The sequence below is a fragment of the Diadema antillarum genome, unplaced genomic scaffold (assembly GCF_040938485.1).
Source record: "Diadema antillarum isolate AM-2024a unplaced genomic scaffold, OU_Dant_1.0 scf00000029, whole genome shotgun sequence".
NCBI lineage: Eukaryota > Metazoa > Echinodermata > Echinoidea > Diadematoida > Diadematidae > Diadema > Diadema antillarum.
Window position 1 is genome coordinate 2635193 of NW_027270918.1, and position 21502 is coordinate 2656694.

The window sequence follows — 21502 nt, forward strand, 5'->3', positions numbered from 1 at the left end:
ACATAGCATCATAGAACGTCTAGTTGGTTCTACACACTACCTACCAAATCGATGGGTATCAAAAAAATTGCAAAAATCTCATAATTATCTGCCTGCAATAATCTTCATAGGGAAATGAATAGACAAATTAAAAACAAATCGATAATAAAACGGGTCTAGGGCAATTACCCCCTGGGCAATTACCCTGTACCCTTCCCCTGACCCTAACCCTAATCCCAATCCTGAACCTAATCCTAACCAAAACTCTGAACCCTAAACCTAACCCTTATCTTTACTCTAACTTTATCACTAACCAGTAATTAGCAGGGGGGTTAATTGCCCTTGGGGGGTAACTGCCCTGATACGAATAAAACAACTAGCTGACGGACAACAGAACTGGATTCACCTAAAATATAGACATTAGTTCTACAAGGAGGATCCCATAACACGACGAGAGAAAAGACGAATAAAGTAAAGCATGCACAAGTCAAAATGCAGAGACCAGAGAACAATCTAATGACATATGCAAAGTTGGAAAACAGAATAAAAAAATTAAAAAAAACACAGACAAGAACAAATTTAGGACTTTCTCACTGCATCGACTTGCGTGATTTGTCGACTTACAGGATGCTGGCTTACGCCTAGATTTACTGTACATACAATTACACACTGACATACGAATTAATAGACAGGACGGCAGCCTCCCTGGATGAGTTTAAAGTCACATTTGGCATGTTGGCAGAGGTAGTCACTCTCACCATAGCATCAATTTCATTTCTATTATCCAATGGTGTACTTTTTATCAGATTGTTTTGCCCACCTTTTTGTGCCTGTCACAAATACGGTACAACACATGCTTTGTTTGGGTGAGAAAAACTTTGTGCTCGTGTCATTACTGTTCATTGTGCAACCTGAAACTAACTAACTGAAGTGACTTACTGCAACACGAATACTTTTGCAAACAGAATCATCTACATCACATCTGAAAGGTGGTAAATTATATCTACTTGCACCTCAAGCTGTTTCACAGAAAACTACAGGTTACCTTTGGAGTGCTAACCTTGAAAACAGCATATTGCAGTACCCAACATTCTGAGGGCTGAAAGGGCATATTTTGGGTGGAAAAACAGTATTTTTACCTTTCCTGCAATAGACATGTGTAGCAATACAATCTGGGAAAGACAGTACATGTATTTTCCATGAAACCTGCAGCATTTTTGGTAAAAAAAATAGTACTTAATACTGCATAAAGGTAAAACATCACTGCTACCCCCACACTTTCACACAAAATCCCACCACAGGCAACAAGACTTAAATTAAACAAGCACATACATCCTACAACAGTTTTCGAGCATTCATACATGAGCTACATGAAATGTACCTTTACTGGCTAACATCTTACTACTAAGAAATGCGAAGATAGCATGAACCCATAATAGGTTGCAAATTCCATAAAGATACTACCGGCACATGCCGACACTTGGTCGAATAGAATTGATATTTGGGAAGGCATGTCAATTAGTACTTTTATCTTCAGCACATCTTGTGTCAATGATTTGGTTTGTCATGGCAAATACAATGTGGCATGGTAATGATGGCATAGAGTAATGATGAGGAGGAAATAGTTTTTTTTTTCTTGTGCTTGCATGGGTTGTCAGCCCTTTCTCATTCACAGTACAGTCACACAACTCTGAGAACAAGACCTTCAAGCTCTCAGATATTCACATCAGTTAAACATTGACAAAATGATGACCAAAATAGTACTGTAAAACAAGCTTAGAATGATAAAAGGTTCTCAGTTTGAACTCCTGTTTCATAAAACAGTGTTGACAACAAAAATCAAAGGTTGCAGTGATAAGAACAAATCCATAATCAGCACACTTACCTTGCTCAAATACTTAAAGGAATAGAGTTTAAAGAAATTCATGTCTAATCTGCCGACAGTGGATACGGCATCAGGTGAATATATTTCTCTTGGTCGTAATAGCAGCCTGCCTTGACAGAAGACTACCCTCCAGTTCTGGGGTAAGGTCACAGAGGCCAGCTGTCTCCTCCGGGGAAGTGGGGGATTTCCCCATTTCCAGTGACATCTCGGCTCTGTGGGAGGGGCACAGATATGAACGATGCATTCATGTCACTATCGTAAGGAGAGGCAGTGCAGTGAAATGCTCTTTAACAGATAATCTAAATCATTCGTATACACTAAAAATTTGGTGCACGATTGAAGACACCTATGAGTGCTATAGAAACTACTGATAAAAAAAGCATAATAAAACAATAAAAAGTAATAATTTTTTTTTAGCAAGAGCATGAATAATGTCCGAAATGCATAACACTACCTAAAAAACAATGCAGGGAATAGAAATTTCCAGTTAAAGAAAAAATGTAGTGCTTATATGGGCCTACAAAACTGAAATACACCAAAGGAATGGACGCTAAGAGAAGTACAGATGTATAGTAATCTGGCGAGTGATTTTTTATTTAATATGCAAGTTTTTTTGTTTTTTTTTCCAGTCATACAAGTGAAATAATGAAAATATGGTGGTTAGGAAAAGAATGATAAAGATTTTTTAGGTGATTTGGGGTAAAATGAAGAATATGCAGATATTTCTCTCTTCCTTCTCGAAAAACAAAAGCAAAAGAAAGAGAAAAGAGATAAAAAGAAAATATACCATCTCTTATCCAGGTAACTAAACTACCAGCATGGGATAATAGCACAGAATATTAGTACCGGTAACCATTAAACTTATAAGAATTAAAAATCTCCTTTAAATTTCAAAGATCAAGTAGTGGAAGCCCTTACTTTGGTTTGGATCTGGTCATGAAGGCGAGAAGGGAAGTCTGCCCCTTGGGTGTACCGCTGGCAGATTTGTCGCTCGGGCGTCGCCTCTTCGAGAGTCCAGCCACTTTACACTGCCCCAGGAGAGCCGATGATTCTAGATGGAAGCAAGCAGGCTCACAGATTAGCTTTGAAGCATTTCCCACCATCATTATCAGAACACACTGCAGCCTGATTAGACTAAAATCTACCTCGTTCTGTTTGACAAATTTGTTTTCGCTGCTTGCAAAGCCCTCTCTTTCAGAGACAACAACTGCAACGATGTATGCACCTAACATGCATTACTCATTGCACAATCTCCATGAAACTGAAAAGTAGTTAAAAAGCTCATTTTGGGGGAATTTTTGCTCATTTGTAAGCATGGCATCAGATCAGCATCAGATCAGCAAAAATGAACAAGACACAACAGGATTTTCACAAGAAAAGAAAAGACAACATGCACGTCATTCCTCTCGATACTTGAGGAGTGAAGAATAGCCTCATGTTTTGTGTTTTTACAACATGTCTGCACTTCCATGAGCAACTTTGGGTGGTTTGATAAAGTCTGTCACTATTATGCTCCAACAATCAGATATTGCAACTGTGAAAAATTGCAAAGTTACAGATTATAGTTATTCAAAAGAATCTGAACAAAAGTATCAAGGCAGCTCCTTGAAAGATGTAAGGACATCAAATGCCCAGAATAGGTCAGTGGAGCAGGGTGCATACACTGATCAACTTGTATTGTGGAAGCTTTTGCAACATTCATTACAATATATAAAATGTATGCTTCTATAGCTGCACATGTCATCATAATGTCATATTAGATACATGCCACTTGACTGACATTACACAAATCAGGAATGGGTTTTGTTTTGTTTCTTTTTTCTTTTTTTTGGTGTTTTTTTCCCCCAAATGCAGCACAGCAGTACTGTACTGTGTCAGCAAGAGATAGATCTTGATGCAAGCAGTTCTAAAATCTTCAGAGAGATACATTATGCACTAGAGATAAAGAGTTAAGTGATGCTACGCTAGCAGCCTTGCAAGCACACTGGACAGGCCTGCTAGTACTCACTTTCCTAACTTACTTTTTGATGCAGGGATGCTTGATTTGGGAATACTTCTGGTTTTCTCCGTTTGGTCCTTTTAGAAAAGAGAGAGAAACAAAAGTACCAAGATGAGCCGATTTCATTCATAAACCTATGGCCAGCGCAGTTCTAGGTTACCTCAACATCAGTATTAACTCATAATCAATCATCAAGGTATTCCTTGAAAGGAAACTCAACAGATCTTCTGTTTCGATTCAAGCAGGAAGCATACTGAGCTGACCCTTGCAAACATGACTGGACTGTCCATGCACCTTGAGATGCCCATGATTAAACAGGAGTTTCATTTCCGTACACTAGACATAGTGTTGAACAAAGTGCCGTCTGTAAGAAGCATACCTGGTTAAAGCAGGAATTCCCCTTTACCAAGAAACCACCTTCCTGACAGTTATTTTGGAAATACACATCTGCTACGATGCACACTTTCAGGTTCTTTCTAACCCTAACCAAGGAGGTGGCCTGCCCTAACTTACCTGGGCTATTTAACGAGCTTGAATTCCTGGGGGGGGGGGGGGGGCATTATGGGCCCCCCCTTCAGATCTCGGCCGTTGATCGCGCGATCGCTGCAAAAGTTTGCATGAACATAAAGCCGGATGTAATCTACAAGACTGTTCAGTTAAATTTTCAATAAATGTGCATTTTCTATTTTAAATTAATTAATTATGCAAATATATGCAAAAAAACCTCATTTTCGTCTGTAATTGGCTTATAAAAGCTTATGGAATGCTGATTTTTGGTGTAAATATTCCTAGTGACGTTCCGAACATTTGTGCGTAAAAAAAAAATTCAGTATCAAAATTAATTTCTTATGTTTTTTAATGTTTTATCAATTTTTTATGTATTTTTTGTTTTTTCGAACTTTGGTTTTTGTTGTTTTTTTCAGCAGAATTTGTCATACACATTTTTTGAAGCATAATCATACTAAAATAAATTAATTTCAGCCATTAAAATAAAAAATATGAATCTTTATATGAATTAATTGAAAAAACACAATTTGTATTGACTTTGTACACAAAATCACGTTTTTGAGCAATTTTTGGGTTGACGAAAATTTTTTGAAGGGGCATGGCTTCGGAACGGTATGCCCGGTCTCAAAAGTTGCGCGAGACTTGAAAGTAAAAAGTCAGTGAGCGGCGCGGTCAAAAAATTTTGCGCGCCGGAATGGTCGAGGAATTCGTCGAGGGGGGGGGGGGGGGCAATAATGCCCCCCCAGGTAAGTCAGGGTTAAGAAAATGGGTGTAACACCACATCACATCAAGTTAACATGGTTGCATGCTTATCCTAACTGGTACAGGCTTGTCAATAGATGGGGTACTTTCAGTCCAACAGCAAGAAATGTGAACTGACAAAAATTTAAGGCTGCTTTGTCTGATGCTACTGTTTGCTCGATGACAGCACAGACATGACAAATACATCTGTAATGTGATATAATGGCCAAACCCTAACTACATCCCAAATAAAAATTTGCAGTCTCTTTCACAGTTGAACTTCTATCCCTTCTACCTTCTACAAATTTGGACCAGTCAAAAGATCTTGCAAGACTTGACTTGAAAATTGTAAAAAGCAATTGTTGTAAATGAATGCAATGAACCCTGCGAAAATGATCTACATGTGTGTATAAAATGGGCTCTCATTAAAACAACAAATACATACCGGGCATAAAAATAAATCAATTTGATCATGGTTAGTTTGATTTCATTCTTCAATCTTCAATCCCATCAGATAAACACGCAATCCAAAAAGCACTTCTCCAGGCTGGGTTAAGCATTAAAAACACTTGCTTTTACAACATTCCTTTTCTTCGGTTTTTTTAAAAACCGTCTAACATATATGTGACATGCCATCAACAACAGCAATCAAAAGGGGAAAAAAAATACCCTGCAAGTATAACAGACACAAGAATGTGAAGACAAACACACTAACCAGGGCCCTGTTTTAGGAAGAATTATAATTGATTATACCGTATGTCCCCAAAAAAATTACAACGGGGCCCTCCGCAATGATATCTTTAAAAATATTGCCTCAATCTAAATACAAATTCAGGGTATGAAACTATAGCTTATTGCCCACATCTTACAGAAAACCCCATTCGATTTGCTTCAGTGGTCAAAGAGAAATGAGGAATTTTGTAGAGGATGTCGGGAATCTCTTTTGTCCAAGCTCTGTCTATTGTTCACACACAAAATCATCGAAGTGCTAAACTTAGAAGAATCAGACTCATGACATGCTTTACTACAATCCCCATTTCTCTGTGACCACTTAACCAAATCGAATGGGGATTTCAGCAAAATAGAGCTAAGATGTTATATCTTAAGACCCTGAAGTAGCATTGAAAAAAAAAAAAATCATATTGGATGTTATCAATGCGAAAATCTGATTGTAATTTTTGTGGGACATACTGCAGTATGTCCCTCAAAAATTACAATCAAATTTTCGAATTGATAACATCCAAAATGATTGACCTGTCTAAGTGCTACTTCGGGGCCTTAGAATATAACATCTTAGCTCTATTTTGCAGAAAACCTCATTCAATTTGGTTAAGCGGTCACAGACAGATGTAGATTGTTGTAAAGCATGTCATGAGTCTAATTTTTCCAATTTTTGCAATTCAATGCTCTAGTGCGTGAATAATAGATAGAACTTGGACAAAAGGGATTTCTGACATCCTCTATAAAATTCCTCATTTCTCTTTGACCACTGAAGCAAATCGAATGGGGTTTTCTGTAAGATGTGGGCAATGAGTTATAGTTTCATACCCTGAATTTGTATTTAGATTGATTCACTATTTTTAAAGATATCATTGCGGGGGGTCCCGTTGTAATTTTTTTGGGGACATACTGTATAGTTGATTTCTATTGTAAGTCTATGGCAGCCTGTGTGGTAAGGAAATTTATAATAGATTACTGTAAAACATGATATATTCGCGGCATGAATTTTTCGCGAATTGGAGCCGACGGCCTTTTTTGTGGCATGAAATATTCGCGAACTGCCATTGGCATTCAATGCATATAGTGTAGATAAGAACTTTCGCGTGCATTTTAATTTCGCGAAATTAAAATGCACGCGAAAATTCCTCGTTTTACAGTATATCTTCTGATAAAACGGGGCCCAGATATTTCTGTTCCACACATCACATAACCTTGTGTGACAATCTTACATTTGAATTTCTGGGAGCCAGTAACGTCATGTTTCTCTGTCGCTCTGATGTGGGGGAAGCCGAGACTTGCATCCTGCCTGGGGGGGTGTTCTCGCTCCCTTCACTCTCTTCCGGCTGCTTCCTCCGTCTCTTTGCTCCAAAGTACTTGGAGGAATTACCCTGACTCGGAGGAGAGTTCTTCGTGTCGCTCTCTTCGTGGTGGTTCACGATGACGCTTTGACTGTTGGATGACAACGGTAAGGAGGATAGTCCCGTATCCAAAATCCCGCAGCGTTGTGGGTCGTCTTTCAATGATGCGGGAGGCGACGGCAGTGGTGGTGATGGGGAGGATGACTGGCTGAGACTGATGGCGTCAGTGTCTGGGCTGGAGGTCTCGCTGCTTTGGGATCCCTCCCGAGACAAGTTTGATAAGGACTGAAGAGGGGACAGACATCGAAAATGAATGAATATATATTGAAGCTGCAAAGACACGTTCGGGTAAATTCATTCCATGTGCTCAAAAGAGCTGTATAAATTATGGTGAGTGTGTAAAGTGAGAATACACCATTGTGATAGTAACAAGACATAGTGTCAGGAAGTTAAATTTTAAATACATTATACTGAAAAATGACTTTGTTGTGGGGGAGGACAGAATGTCAGAAAAGAAGTTGCACTGATATGTAATTCTGGGTCCATTTGTGACTTTTGCTTGAATCTGATTGATACTGTAGATGATGAAAAGGGTAACTTCTCCTTTCCCAACAGCATGTGTACCGATAACCCTGCAGGCCTACCCACTTTTGCCGGAGGTGGATGAACCTCTGCCTGCATACATTGATTTCTTAGGGTATGGTATTTTCCACAAAAAGCTTTAAAATTAAAAGTATTCTCTTCATCTTTGCCTTTGAGTCTCGGTAATTATCCTCCCATGACCACCCAGTACGGCTCCCCGTATGCCAGCATTTCTTCCTTGTCTTATTAAGCTATCATACATGAAATCAATAACAAATGAACACATGTCTCTTTCGACTGTCTTTATGATTTTTGTAATCTTCACACGAACAAAATAAATGTTGAAGATGACTTTATCGTTTCACTGAATAGAGAGCATACAAAACCCCCAGTGTTTTAACTTTAGCATTTCTTCTCTTCAAATGCTGATGAAATAAATTAGAATAAATGATCTTTAATGAAAAATGTTCCTTCCCCCAATCTGTTTAAATCACATATGCATATACACACACACACACACACACACACACACACCAGAAAAGTATAAGCACTCATAGCCAATTTCTGAGAAACAAGCATGAAACAGTAAACACTGTCCTGACATTGCAACTGATTGACATACCATTGGTACAGTTACTTACTGTATACGCCATATATTTCGCGAGTCTAAATTTTCGCGAATCGGGAATTCCCAACGATTTCGCAAGTGGTTAAATTCGCGATCGTGGAGTCCTGTACTGAACGGAGAAATGTACACGCGTACTCACATTCACATCAGGATCAGAGTCAATATTTTCGCGTGTCTTTAATTTCGCGAATAGCACCCGACTCGCGAAATTCACGAAAATAAAAACCTCACGAAATATTCTGCGTATACAGTATTAGAATGGCCAGAATATTATGGATAACAAAGCACAAGGGGAATGGCTTACTCTCTTCTTCCTTGAAAGGCCGGTTCTTCTAATGCCATTGCTGCAGTCATTCTTACGCTTACAAGTGATGTCTGCCTTAACCTTTGATTCAACCCCGCCAGGTGATGATGGCAAGTCCAGGCAGGGGAGCGGAGGGTCACAAATGGTCGGCAACTGGACAGCTGACTGGACAGAGGGACCTTGACTCCCACCGGTGCTGCTCTGAAGTTCCTTGTGGATAACAAATGAGGCAAACGAGTGCGACTACTTCTGGCATTGAAGAAATGCATGCTTTTTGCATGGTCGATAAACAGACACTTGCAGTTTTAAATCAAACGTTTATTCAAGGTTTATCATTTTACTATCTTATTCTACTAGAAAGGTTTTTGAACAAGAGAGAGAGGAAACAAATATTGTGCTGTAAGACGACATCTCAGCATAAATTGTAGGTGCTATCTCAGGCAATATCAAAAGCGTGTGTAATATCCCCACGCACTGTGGATGATGACAAGACTCCACATTTTTACCTATTGTAGTGAAATGAAAATGTCTAAAAGGTACATTGGCAGAGTCAAGGCTCATGACTGAGCATTTACAAATCTCTTTCCCTTCCTTTCCCTTCTAGCCCCTCTAGACTATCAGTTTCCTCATACTAGGAGTGCCTGCTTCATGGACCATGTCTCAGCAGCATCAGGTGTGTACTATTGTCTTGGGATATCAATGTCTGCATCAGACATAACATTTAAATAATCTGAAGTAAACTGAAATGTTACACTTACCACTGATTCCACAGAGCAGTTATCTTCTAGATCCATCATATCCATACTGCCAGTTCGCAAAGACTGAGGCAAGAATGCTGCATCGGCTGAATCCTGAGAACTGGGCATCTCAAAGGAGTCTACCTTCCTCAGAGACTCCACACCCGAAGACTGACTCACACTCGAGGAGCTCCTCGGCATCCTCCTGGCCTGGTTGCTCGGTCTGAAGAGGAAACTACTGAGGGAGCTCTGTTTCTTCGCCTCACCACCTCCCAGCTTCCCCTGAAGCTCCTTCTTGCGGCTCCAGGAGAAGGCACCTCTGGGTCGAGGGGTACCCTGCCTCTGGCTGCTGGCAGAAGAGTCCAGTGAGGACTGGCTCCAGGACTTGCCCGCGTCCTCCTGTGAGGAGTCCATGTCAGTGACACTTGCTCGACTCTCTTGCGAGTCCCGTCTCAGGACTGGGTCAGAGGGAGCCTTGGACAAGGTTGCATCTATGCCTTGAGGATGATGGCGTGGCACATCGGAGCTGGCTTTGAGGATGGGATTAGATGCTGATCTCTGGAATCGCTGCAGTGCATCCAAGCTCTTGGACACATGTGTCTGCTTATGCACTTCTCTAAGCGATATATTCTCATCTCTGACAACAGATTCTGCATCGTCATCATCATCCTCATCCTCCTCCTTCTTGGTGAGCCTCTCCTGCTCCATCTCAATGTCTGCAATCCCTTCCAGGAGACCAGAGTTGTTCAGTTGATCACCATGATTTTCTTTGTCACCTTCACTGGCATAGCCTTCCTCTTTGACACTTGGTGCTTTCTTTGGCTCGGAAGGAGCAGGCTTATTTGAGTTAAAAAACCTGGGCGAGGAATATCACAGATATATTAAAGAGTTGACAAAAATTGGATGCCTTTCAGGATTCCTCCTTCACATTATATTTAAAAGTATGAAAATGAAACACAGGAGTGAAAAACACCATGAGTATAAATCAGTCATTTGTTGGTCCTTGAAATCATGGGCTCCTTTGTCTTCTGTATTGGCAGATATTGTAGACTGTGAAACATGAAACTTGGATATATTCCTCGTAATGTGCTATATCGTCGCTGGGGTGATAAGACCTTGTATTTGCAATTTTGGTGAAAATGAGTTTTTTGGATTAATGGTCAAATAATGGGTTAAGTGATGTCCTGTCCAAATCCCAACTGTCTTACTCCAAAAAGAAGCCACCACGGCATGTCAAAGGAAAGGCTCTTCCATTCACCACAGTGCTTTGGCCGCCATGTTTTTTTGGCTCTCCTGAACATTTGACATTTTGTAGATACGAGGTCTTATCGCCCCAGCGACGATATGCTTTTGACACATTTTGACCAAGCATCTTGTATGCTGAGATAATAGTTGCTTTCATGTTACACAGAAAATATTGGTCTACAAATACTTTGGTGAAAAGGAAAGGACAACTTCATAATGTCTGAAGAAGTGAAAGATAAATTTCAGGTTTTGTAAACTTCCATGACAGGTTCTTTATGGACTGAATGAAAAAGTTACAGCAAAGGAAATAAAGATGTAGCATACGAGTAAAGTATTTGTGTTTTCTGCCAACATGCCCATTACAAGATATTCATTTCACTTATTTCTAATGAATATCATTTCTATGCCTGATGAATTCAAATGGGATGCACTAGTTTTGCTCTATTAGTCAACATGAAAAACATACCTTTGACTACCTATTGTCTTGCATTGAATCACCTTTGTGAAAGAAGAATATAAATGCATAACATTGAATGCATATAAAAAGCCCATTGCTAATCACTATGGCCAGAAACTACAAAGAAAGCTTAAAATTAATCCAAGAATTATCCAAATGTCAATTGCGTAAATATGTACAACAAATCAGTTATACCAATAGACATTCATTAATGAATGCACACCGACAAGCACACGGGCAAGGTACCCTCATATTTGCCATGGACTATTAAATTCAAACTACAAATTTCATTCAAACTAATCAAACTCAACTAAAATGTAAACAAACTAAACAATAAGGGTGGACAAACATGTTTGGATACCTGCTCGTGACCACTTCGCCACTCTTTAAGATGTTTGCTCTCTTCTTGGACAGGATCTTGGAAGCAAATCTGTTCCTCTTGGCTGGCTTGGACGCATCCTTGTCAGGGGTTTCCGGGACAACCACACTGGATTCCATCTGCTGGGTGTGGTTGGACGGCTGGTGGTTGGCATACATGTCAGACAGCTGTGCATCGGAGGGCGGGGCTGACTCTTCGACATCTTTGATGAAAGACAGAGACTCTTATTTGCTTTATTCTTGAAAGATCTTGCTATAACAGACTCTTACAGTTCCCAGTGAAAATGAGCAAGAAACTCTGTTAGTCTTTGACATATTCACACAATGTTACAATAGCAATTACCCTCAGTTATAAAAGCCAAATCTTAACCATACCCCCCCAAAAAAAAAAAAGCCCAAACCAACATTTTCCAATTTTCTCCCTCAAAACAGAAATATGTCCTCAACCAAAACAAAATTTGTTTTTCATTTATTTTTTTCTCTTTGCACATATTCAGTATTGTGGTTGTTGTTTACATGTTCCTATATACACTTTTCTTAGTGTGCCTTATATCCATGATATCCATGCACTATGCATAAGGTGTGGTAAACCTGCGTACCTGCTGGGCCATAGTATCTACTTGCAAGACATCAGGACACTTGTACAATTTCCTTTTCAGGCAATAGGAAGAAATACAATTTGCCACGCCCCAGGTCATACCTAAAGAGCTGTCTATCTCTAAATGGAATCAACTGCAACAGCTCATCCATGTCATATCAATTATCTTTCTTTTTTTTAATTCAGTTAGATTTTGTAAAAGTATTGCTATGAGTCAGTTTGAAGAATAGCAGTTTGCCATTCATTTCCCCCAAACTAGATCAAAGCAAGAGCAATGGCTTGAATATTCAACAACTTTACCTCACAATATGATGTATGTCAGCAAGTTTGAAAGACCCCTTTGGTATACTTTATGTAGAAGAAGTACACTGTAAGAATTTTGCATTCTTGTTGTGAGACAAACCTTCTATCTGCCTTTTCCTGTGGACGACCTTCTGTCGGCTGGTATCAACAGTGACTTCCTTCCCTCTGGTACTCTTGCGGTCTACCGCCTGGACTTGGTCCTCGCTCGCTAGACCAGGACCTGGCTTGTAGTCCTGGTGCCATATACTCAGCATGTGTCTGGGTGTTTTCTTCTTGTCATAGGGCTATCAGTGAAGTTAGAGGAAATATCTTACTCAGTATGCATACAAAAGCAATTGATGAATTTGATGATTGTCACAAGTATGTTAATATGGTCAGCTGAAAAGATGAAATCAATAATGTACATTTATAAAGTGCTTGGTACAATATTTCTAAGTGTTTTCAAACACGACATGTATGTGATTTCAAAGGTGCAGACTTCATAGAATTCAATGAATCATAACAATGCATTTCCTTTTCCTACTCATACAGGAAATCATACACACTATCTAAAACATATTTGGATTATTGTATAATCCCAACATGTTGTTGACATGTACCTGTGTGGAGTAATTTGGAGAATTTTCTGCATTTCAGCATTTACAAGTGATGATGCATTTTATAATCTTTGTCTCTGCAAACATACGGGAGTGAAGGCATTACTGTGAAGTATGATGCAACCTCTCAAATGATACAAAAATTCTTAGACACTTCTACATAGATAGACATCATAGTCGAATGAATGCCATTCTAGTGATGACAATCATGTCACAACATCAGAATTTCTTCTAAAAAAATAATAAATTCCAATTAGCATCTGAAAAAACACACAACAAAAGTAACCGGTTTAGACACACAAGCTTCAAAATGAATGAGGTCCATCCATTATACCAAAGGTCAACCTTATACCATCACTGCATCAAACTACCAAAAAAAAAAAAAGGAAGTGCTGCTGCCTCACGTGGAGATGGGCGTACCTTGTCAATCTGTGGCTTGAAGTCCCACATTGTCTCCAATGTGTTGAAGTTTAGGTTTCCCAGAGCCATTTGGTATGCCTCACGGTCTGCATTATATCTGTCAGAAGATAAAGCAGATGGTCATGGTATCTTGAAGTTGAGAAGTGTCCACAAAATGTGTATATGTCACATAAGAGTTGGTTGGTCAAAGAAACTGCCTAAATAGTCAACATTTCGTCGGCTGAGGATTAGAAGGGCGTTAAGTTGCCACTAAAGCCATAGTGTTCAAGGCACCTTAACGCCCTTCTCATTCTCAGCCGGCAATTTCATTTCAACCACTTAGAGTGAAGAAAGAGTGGACAAGTAACAAGTTACCGTATGCGAAGAAAAAACAAGGTTAACATTATGTTCCCTGTGGCCACAGCAGCCCTCTTTGCTTGAAACATAGTGTGCCATGGGATTTTGACCATTTTTTCCCCCCTCCACATTCTGAGTTTTGGCCTTCTTTCATCATATCTCGGTCTCCTCTCCTTGTATTGTAGATGCATTGATGTGTCATTCACCATGTTTTACTACGTCCTAATGTGTTTCTCATCCACACCATGACTGCTATGACAGATTTTTTGACAGTTTAATAATCTGGCCTGACATCCAGAGCAATCGTGGTTTGTCATGTTTGACCATCCCATTCTCCCGCATTGTTTCACATCCATCTCGTTTTGTCTATGATGGTCCAAAAATGACCGCTACGGCTGCCGTGAATGTAATGTAAACCTAGCATCAGGGCGTAAAGATATTCCTTCAGACCAGTACTCACTTTCCAGCGTACGTCAATGTAGAGGGGCCCACTTCAGGAGTGTACGGGGTCAGAGGTTGTAACCTTTTCAGCTTGGGGTCAAATGCCAGCTGGTAGAGGAACGTGTTGTTGGCTTCTAAGAACCCCTTGAGATACTCTGGTGGCACAGTGAATTTCATCTTCAGCGTTGTGGCCATCCGCCTGACGACCTGCATGCATCAAATAGCAATTGCAAAGACATTATGCTAATGGCGGAAATGCTGAAGTCTCACGTCTTAGTCACAAGATTGTGCATCCATTTATTTGCTAAATTCACTCATGTAATCCGACTAATTCTATTGGTATAAAACATAAGTTTGTATGCACTCGCTTGAATAGTTCCTTGCATTTCATGCCAATTTGCAACTCTTAATGTTGAGGACCTTCACTGCTCTTTGTGATACATTTTACTCTTTAAAGCCCTTTATCACTCTGTAACTTACTGTGATGAATTTCTCTTCTTCAATGTAAAAAACTCGTACTGTTCAGCACCACTGGCATCTGGATGTAAATTTTGCATCTCTTTATGCTGGGAAAATTCATAAAATGACAGGTCAACTTTGTTGTAATTAAGACATTCAAGATATGTTGCAAAGGAATGGTGCTGACAAGATCTCTGCCATGTTGTGGTGTTTCATTTCCACACCCATGTGTAAAACTTGATGACTTGGTGAACCTAAGAAACTTATGCTGTGTACATCTTGCAGGAAAAGAAAATTTCCTAATCGGTGATATCATTGCTGGAGCTCTTCAAAACATTCCGTCAAGAAATATTAAGCAACGATATGGTAACTTCTCATCATGCAAAATTATCAGAATCAATCACTGTTAATATCTTGATACTATGTTTGCTCAGCATCATGATCCCTATCATTACAACTGAAAACAATAAAAAGTCAGTTTGTAGTTCCACTTTGTGAATGAGTAGAAACAGGCCATTTGTACCAACAGGCATGCTGGTTTTTAAATGCACTGAGATGAGCATCTGCGATGAAATGATTACTCATGTCATCCTTATAAATGCTGCTTGCCAGCACATCCACCTGACAGCAACAATGCATTCATTACAGCCGCCTAGTATTTGGCAATAACGATACAAACAAAATGTTAATGCATTCACTGTAAAACAATGAAATGGATGCCTTTCCAAGTTTTAATTGAAGGACCATTCTGGTCACCTGGTCTATGCATGTTCATTCTTTGTTTGAACATGAATTCCATAAATTGTTTAATGCATCGAGCGAGCTTATGCATCAATTCATCATGTCACTTTGAAAACAGCAGAAGTGTCCAACCAACTGAGAACAGAGAAGGAAGATGTGCACATGAGCTAATTACAAACAGGCTCATTGCAATGACTTTCCCCCAAGAGCTAACTGCTTGCCTGCGAGATATCTGGATTGTCGGTCAGCTGGAAGAGCTTGCGCGCCTTGCCGATGCCAATGCCCGGCAGAGAGGAGAGGTAGTCGCATCCGGCCAGGATACACATGTAGCGGAACTTGTCCGGCGTGAACTTGCTGCCAGCCTTCATGGCGCGGTTGAGGCGCGAGGAGTCCACCTCCAGGCAGTTGCCGGCCAGGTCCAGCTTGACGATGACCTTTTTGAGGCAAGCACAGCAAGAATGTGTTTGCTCAGAAATGGGATGTAAGTGACCTTGAAACACAACATTTTTCTTATATTAGGGTACAGTCATGTAGTTAATTGAACTTTAAACCAAGTTCAAAACTCTTAGTTCATCATATGCTCTGAATTTTGCAATGGCTCCATTTTGTCTTCACTTTCAGGAAAAAGCCTAATTGTAAACTGAAGTATGTGTGAATTACCTTCAGGAACTCACACCACATCAACAAATCTTTCAGAGCTATTCATATTTGCCATTCTTATCAAGCTACAGGAATTTTTCGTATCTCCTTTCACTGAGTACTGACAATAAATGGAGAGTTATGGGTACAAAGTGTAGGTCTTCACAAATCTAAACAAAACAAAAAAGAAATATTTAAACTGCTGTATGATATCCCATCTTTGTTAGGAATGGTATGCAGGCACAATAAGGCCTACCTTCTTGCAGCCAAATGCAATGAGGTCAGAATCTTCCGTGATGACGGCTTGGACGAATCCATTCTTCTCCAGATAAGCCAGCTGGGCGTCTGCCTCGTATGGCGCCACTATACAATCCACGTCTAGAGATCGCACAGCCTGCGATCGGTAAATGAAAATGGTTTTGATGTGTTGTCATGTCAGCTGTTCACTTAGATAACGTTGCTTTTATTACATTTGACAAGGGACTAACTTCCGACCTCACTGTGCTAAAGGAATGGGACACAAAAATGTAAGCATTTCAACACATTTTACTATTCAACTTCCACTTCAGAAAAACACTTGCAACCTACAGTCATACTCTTACAAAAACCCTCACAAAAATAACTTTTGACAAAACGATGAACACATGCATGACCATTCAAATTTGAATACATGTACATTGTACTTGATCACAGGATCCTTATCCAAAAGAGACCAAGCAACTTATAAGCTGTTAGTATGGCGAGGGTTAATTTTCGCTAATATCACAAATCACTGTTGGACCGCGAATTTAACAACGCGCGAAATGTAGCCATGCGCTAAGCTATCATATATTGCACCAACAGTAGCCTCCATGTCAGTTCGCGAAAACAACATCTCGCGAAAATGTCTGTGACCTGCTCATTCGCAAAAATATCTGTATGCAAAAATAACAGCTTATACAGAAGAAAAATTTCTCACTTTCATAACATCTAGAGCCATCTCAGGAGTGACATTGATACACTTCACAAAGCAGTCTCGGGCCTCGCTGGCCTTCCCTTCACGCAGGAACTGACGGCCTTTCTTGCTGTAGTTTTCCCTCCGCCTGCAAAACATTGACGAAAGGACATGATCTTATCCGATCATAATATTTCAGAAATAAAAAGTTTAGATTTTATAAAGTCGTAATTATAAAGTACAGTATAGCTTCAAACATTACCATTGTTTGAAAAGATATTCACTGTAACTGAAGAATATGCAAAAAAAAAAAAAAAATGGGGGGACAAAATTTAATATGAATGGATGGAAAACAATGACATATTTATTTTTTTCTGTTGTCTAACACCATAGCAATAATTTCACAATGTACCTACACTATGTACGTACCCTTCTTCCAGTTTGAGTTATTAAAAAATATTTGTTTTTTTCTTGAATATATCCAAAGGCTAAATTCAATCAATAGATCTGGAAAAACTGTATGTTTACAAATATAATCAGATGTGTGGAAAGTCTAACACTGCAGCAATATTCTTGCAAAATACCCCATTTGTAATCATTAAAAGTTGTTTTTTTTTTTGTGTGTGCTCTTGGTAATATCCCACAGCACGATTCAGTCAAAACAATATTTCTTTCCCATTCAATCACAGAACAACGCAGTTTTAGTTAGTGAGTTTGCATGTGTTGAGGTGACATTGATGCTAGTCACTGATCTCTAAACAGGCAACTCCCATTAAAATGAAGTCCTCTGGACGGGCAGTTTTCTTTCGTAACATTGAGATTTTGTTCTACGCCAAACAGTAAAGTATATTGGCAATACTTTTGGGGCCTGAATTTTTACTGCGTTTTAACAAGAATTTCGTTATAACCATGTTTGTTACAAAATAATGGGAGTACACTGTATTCATATATCTAAGAAGATTTTCTAGTTTTCCCTTGATTTGCAGTTCTACTGCTTGTAGACTCACTCTCGTCTACTCTCTTCCACTGCAGCCTTGGCGGGCAGATTCTTTCCATCAAACACCATCACCGGCCTGATGTTCAGGGACTTGAGCATGTTGACATACTTCAAACAGTAGCGCACATAGCTGGTCGAAACGTGAAAATGAGAAATGCATTTCAAACAATCATAACGATAGATACGGAAGGACATAAGCATGTCAATAAAATTCACACTGCACTATTCCTCACTACTCAAAATCTGGCAATAAGAAATGCATGTGAAATGATGTATCATCTAACACTACAACTTGGCAAATACTTACATGTATAACATTCATTAAGTCAACTTACACATGTGTACTTTCAACATGAAAATTAAGATATCTTCTCAAGTTCACTTCACTTTATTAGGGTAGACAATTAGAAAATCAAAATGGGCAAAATCAAGACTTTGGGTATCATCACTATTTTTGTGATAGAAAACAGTTTCCCTCCTGTCTACAAGATTAGTTTAATGTACTGTATGCTCTCAGTAATGCAGGTTTTGTTTGCAATTAACACCTTAAGCCAGGGGTCGCACTTAACTTTTTTTTTAACTAGCCAGGCGGACTACTTAGAATCAATTTTGACACTGAAGCAATATTTTGGCTAGCCAGACGGACTAGTTACTTCAGAATTTTATGATTTTTAGCTAGTCCGACATGATTTTGGGTGGCCAATGGCCAGCGGACCATCGCCAATTTCGAACCCTGTGATCTTTTACACATGCAGTGCACAAATTCGGAATGGACGCTGTTCAAACTTTGTTATGGTGTAATTACGTACAGTATATCAAGGGCAGAATTTAAGGAGCTACATTGTACCCTTAATGCCAGGAAGATAACACCCTTTTGCTTCTCAATAGACAATTAATGACATTACATCCGAAGTTCTTGCTGTTGCTTACTGATCAGCAGGCTCTCCTTTTGCCAGCTGGGAAGCACAGGCCACAGCCCCACGGTGGATCCAGCAGTACGTATCCACAGCGACAGTGTAGCCGCTGTACTTTCTGATATGGATAGGTTCCGAAGTCTCTTTGAGAAATGGGAGGAGTCCCTGAATTCCCATCTCTGTTTCCTTAGATGTTGCTGGCTTGTGAAGAGTCTTTTGGCTGCAATTTTGAAGCAAATAATAAAATTACCTGGTAGTCCCACAGAAATTCAGTATCAAGGATACTGTTAGACTTGAAGTTTCACACATTAGCTGTTTGAATTTCATAGCCATTGTTGATTCATGATAATCTCTATACTATTCATTACTGCTCACTATCCTCTCGATATTGGCTACTACTGTACTAGTACTAGTCATGGAAATGCACACCTTGCCTTGGCAAGATTTTCTTTTTGGACAGCCACCCAAACTGAAAATAAAAATATATTCTAACAGTTTTAACAACTTCATTTTTTAGTGAATACGTAACAGTTTTGGGGTCTAAAAGTTTTAAACTAAGGTGAATGCTCTTACAGGTACAGTGGTACACAGAGTCCCGAGTGATAAGGCCAAGGGTCAGGATGTGGATTGATATACTGTAGGGTTAGGGGTTTGGGTTGGAGTTAAAAGGTTTGGTGTGTTACTAAACTGTAAACAGGAATACTGTTAGCTTGTGAAGTTGTAGTGAATGAGAACTCTAGATCTAGAGGGTCTACTGGATTCAGATTAATGATATATCTACTACTAGATCTACTACATCTCCTGACATATAAGCCTAGCTTTTTTTGTTTGTTTGTTTGTTTGTTTTTTTGTAAAACTACTAGTATAGTGAGATGCCCGCAGCTCATCAGGGGCCCTAATTAGTAATACCGTCACCCTGCTTAAAATTATTACAGCAAAAAATTATGCCTAGGTAGGCTGGGCCGGGGCTGTGTTCTGTACCGGTACGCTTGAAACTTGGCAGGGTTTCCACAACCAAGCAAACCGTGGTAAACACCCAAGAGTTTTTCGCGAAAATCTTAATTAGGAATATATATATATGTTATACATAGTCCCCACCGCTGCATGTCCGTACTAAATAAAACCCTACCTAACCCTATAAGTACCCTAACCCTAAACGCACGAGTGCACGCGCACTATGGTGGGGATCTAGGTAGGGACTAACTGGGGAGCCCCAACGTACAGCGTTGGGGCTGTGACGTTTTAGCATTCAGATCGAGGAGTTGTACAAAACGGTGCCGTTTCGGCACTATATTTCCTTAATTTTTGAACAAAAACTACTAGGAATACTTACATGGGTCGATTAAACCTAAATGATTAATTTCGGCGACTGTTTGATGCATTTCATCGCTTATGATGCAGAAAATGTTGTCTTATAACTCGAATATCTTCAGCTCACCGATGCTCACTGAAACTCACAATCACTCGCACAGCTCCCAGGCGCGCGCACAGCATGCATGCAGTGCAGTGCATTGACAGCATGCGTAATGCGTAAATGGATATAGCAGCAAGTCTCTCCAATACTGTTGCACTAGGGCAGGCCGCTTATATTACTCCTAAAAAATGTAGAAAATTTTGCAGTTTCTAGATAAATGGGTGAGAAAAACCAAGTCGAAAAGGTAATGTATATATATTTCATTTTTTATTGTCACTGTGTTTATGATGGAAATTTAGCCGTGCTTTATTTGTGAAGTCGCCGTGAATGTGGCAATGGAGTTATTCGTGATTTTTGCTCCCGCTCAGCTGCGAGGTAGCCGCCAGGACCGCGCCTTGCGGTGCGGTCTCCGGGGCTAGGTGGGGACGGTCTAGATCACGATAATGTTTAAAATGCTTTTGTGCCACTTCTAAGTTTTGACAGAAACAGGTGCATGAATTAACAAGCGATGAAAGCCCCATGTGTACAGGTGTAGTAAGTCCATGATTACATCATGTGATGTAGGATTTTATTTGTAGTTTTCTTTCATGTTGGTTACAGTTTAGGATGGCGGCGATGACTTACATGACCATTAGGCATTACCATGATTACATGAGCCCGACCAGACGCCATTTTACAGCGACTGGGCTGTGTGTTTACAAGACACTCTATACATGATCATGACTTGACATGAGAACCAAAATGTGGCCTATCCAACTCAGAATTATCCAGTAAAAGAAATGGCTCGAGCACTTACCACCAATTGATCTGGTCACCTAACACGGATCCTATACAGTTGCTGCAACATATTTACTGCACCATCCCTGGCCTCGATGTATCGTTCTGCTAGCAATCCTGATGGGCCGGGCGTTGAAGTAGAACACAAGTAAGCGGTGCAGATTGTATAATTCTACGACTGTCATGCATGCTACTAGTGCTCTGCTAGCTGTGTGTATCATCAGCAGCGAGAACCACACATATACAGTACATACAGCGGGCAGCTGGCAGCCGGCTGTGCATGCACGGTCGTTCTAGGTGCCACAGTGTAGATGGGTTCCGCGCGCGTTCATAGAGGTGCCTTCAAATTTCGCGCGGGATTGCACTCGGGTGGGGGGGGGGGGGGGGGGGGGGGGGGGGGGGGAGCAAAACAA

At 40.0% G+C, this 21502-nt stretch overlaps 1 protein-coding gene across 1 annotated transcript; it reads right to left on the reverse strand.

Moving 5' to 3' along the window:
- Positions 1-1934: 1934 nt before the first annotated feature.
- Positions 1935-20330, reverse strand: LOC139739589 (uncharacterized). Its single transcript, XM_071650196.1, has 16 exons — positions 20232-20330; positions 18915-19118; positions 17995-18114; positions 17012-17135; positions 16310-16447; positions 15636-15848; positions 14234-14421; positions 13438-13534; positions 12522-12705; positions 11504-11723; positions 9462-10296; positions 8704-8913; positions 7061-7474; positions 3886-3940; positions 2783-2915; positions 1935-2076 (listed from the first exon to the last, which is right to left on the reverse strand). Exons 2-16 carry the CDS (start codon positions 19073-19075, stop codon positions 1935-1937), a joined length of 3234 nt encoding a protein of 1077 aa, XP_071506297.1. The 5' UTR covers positions 19076-19118; positions 20232-20330.
- Between the last annotated feature and the right edge of the window lie 1172 nt (positions 20331-21502).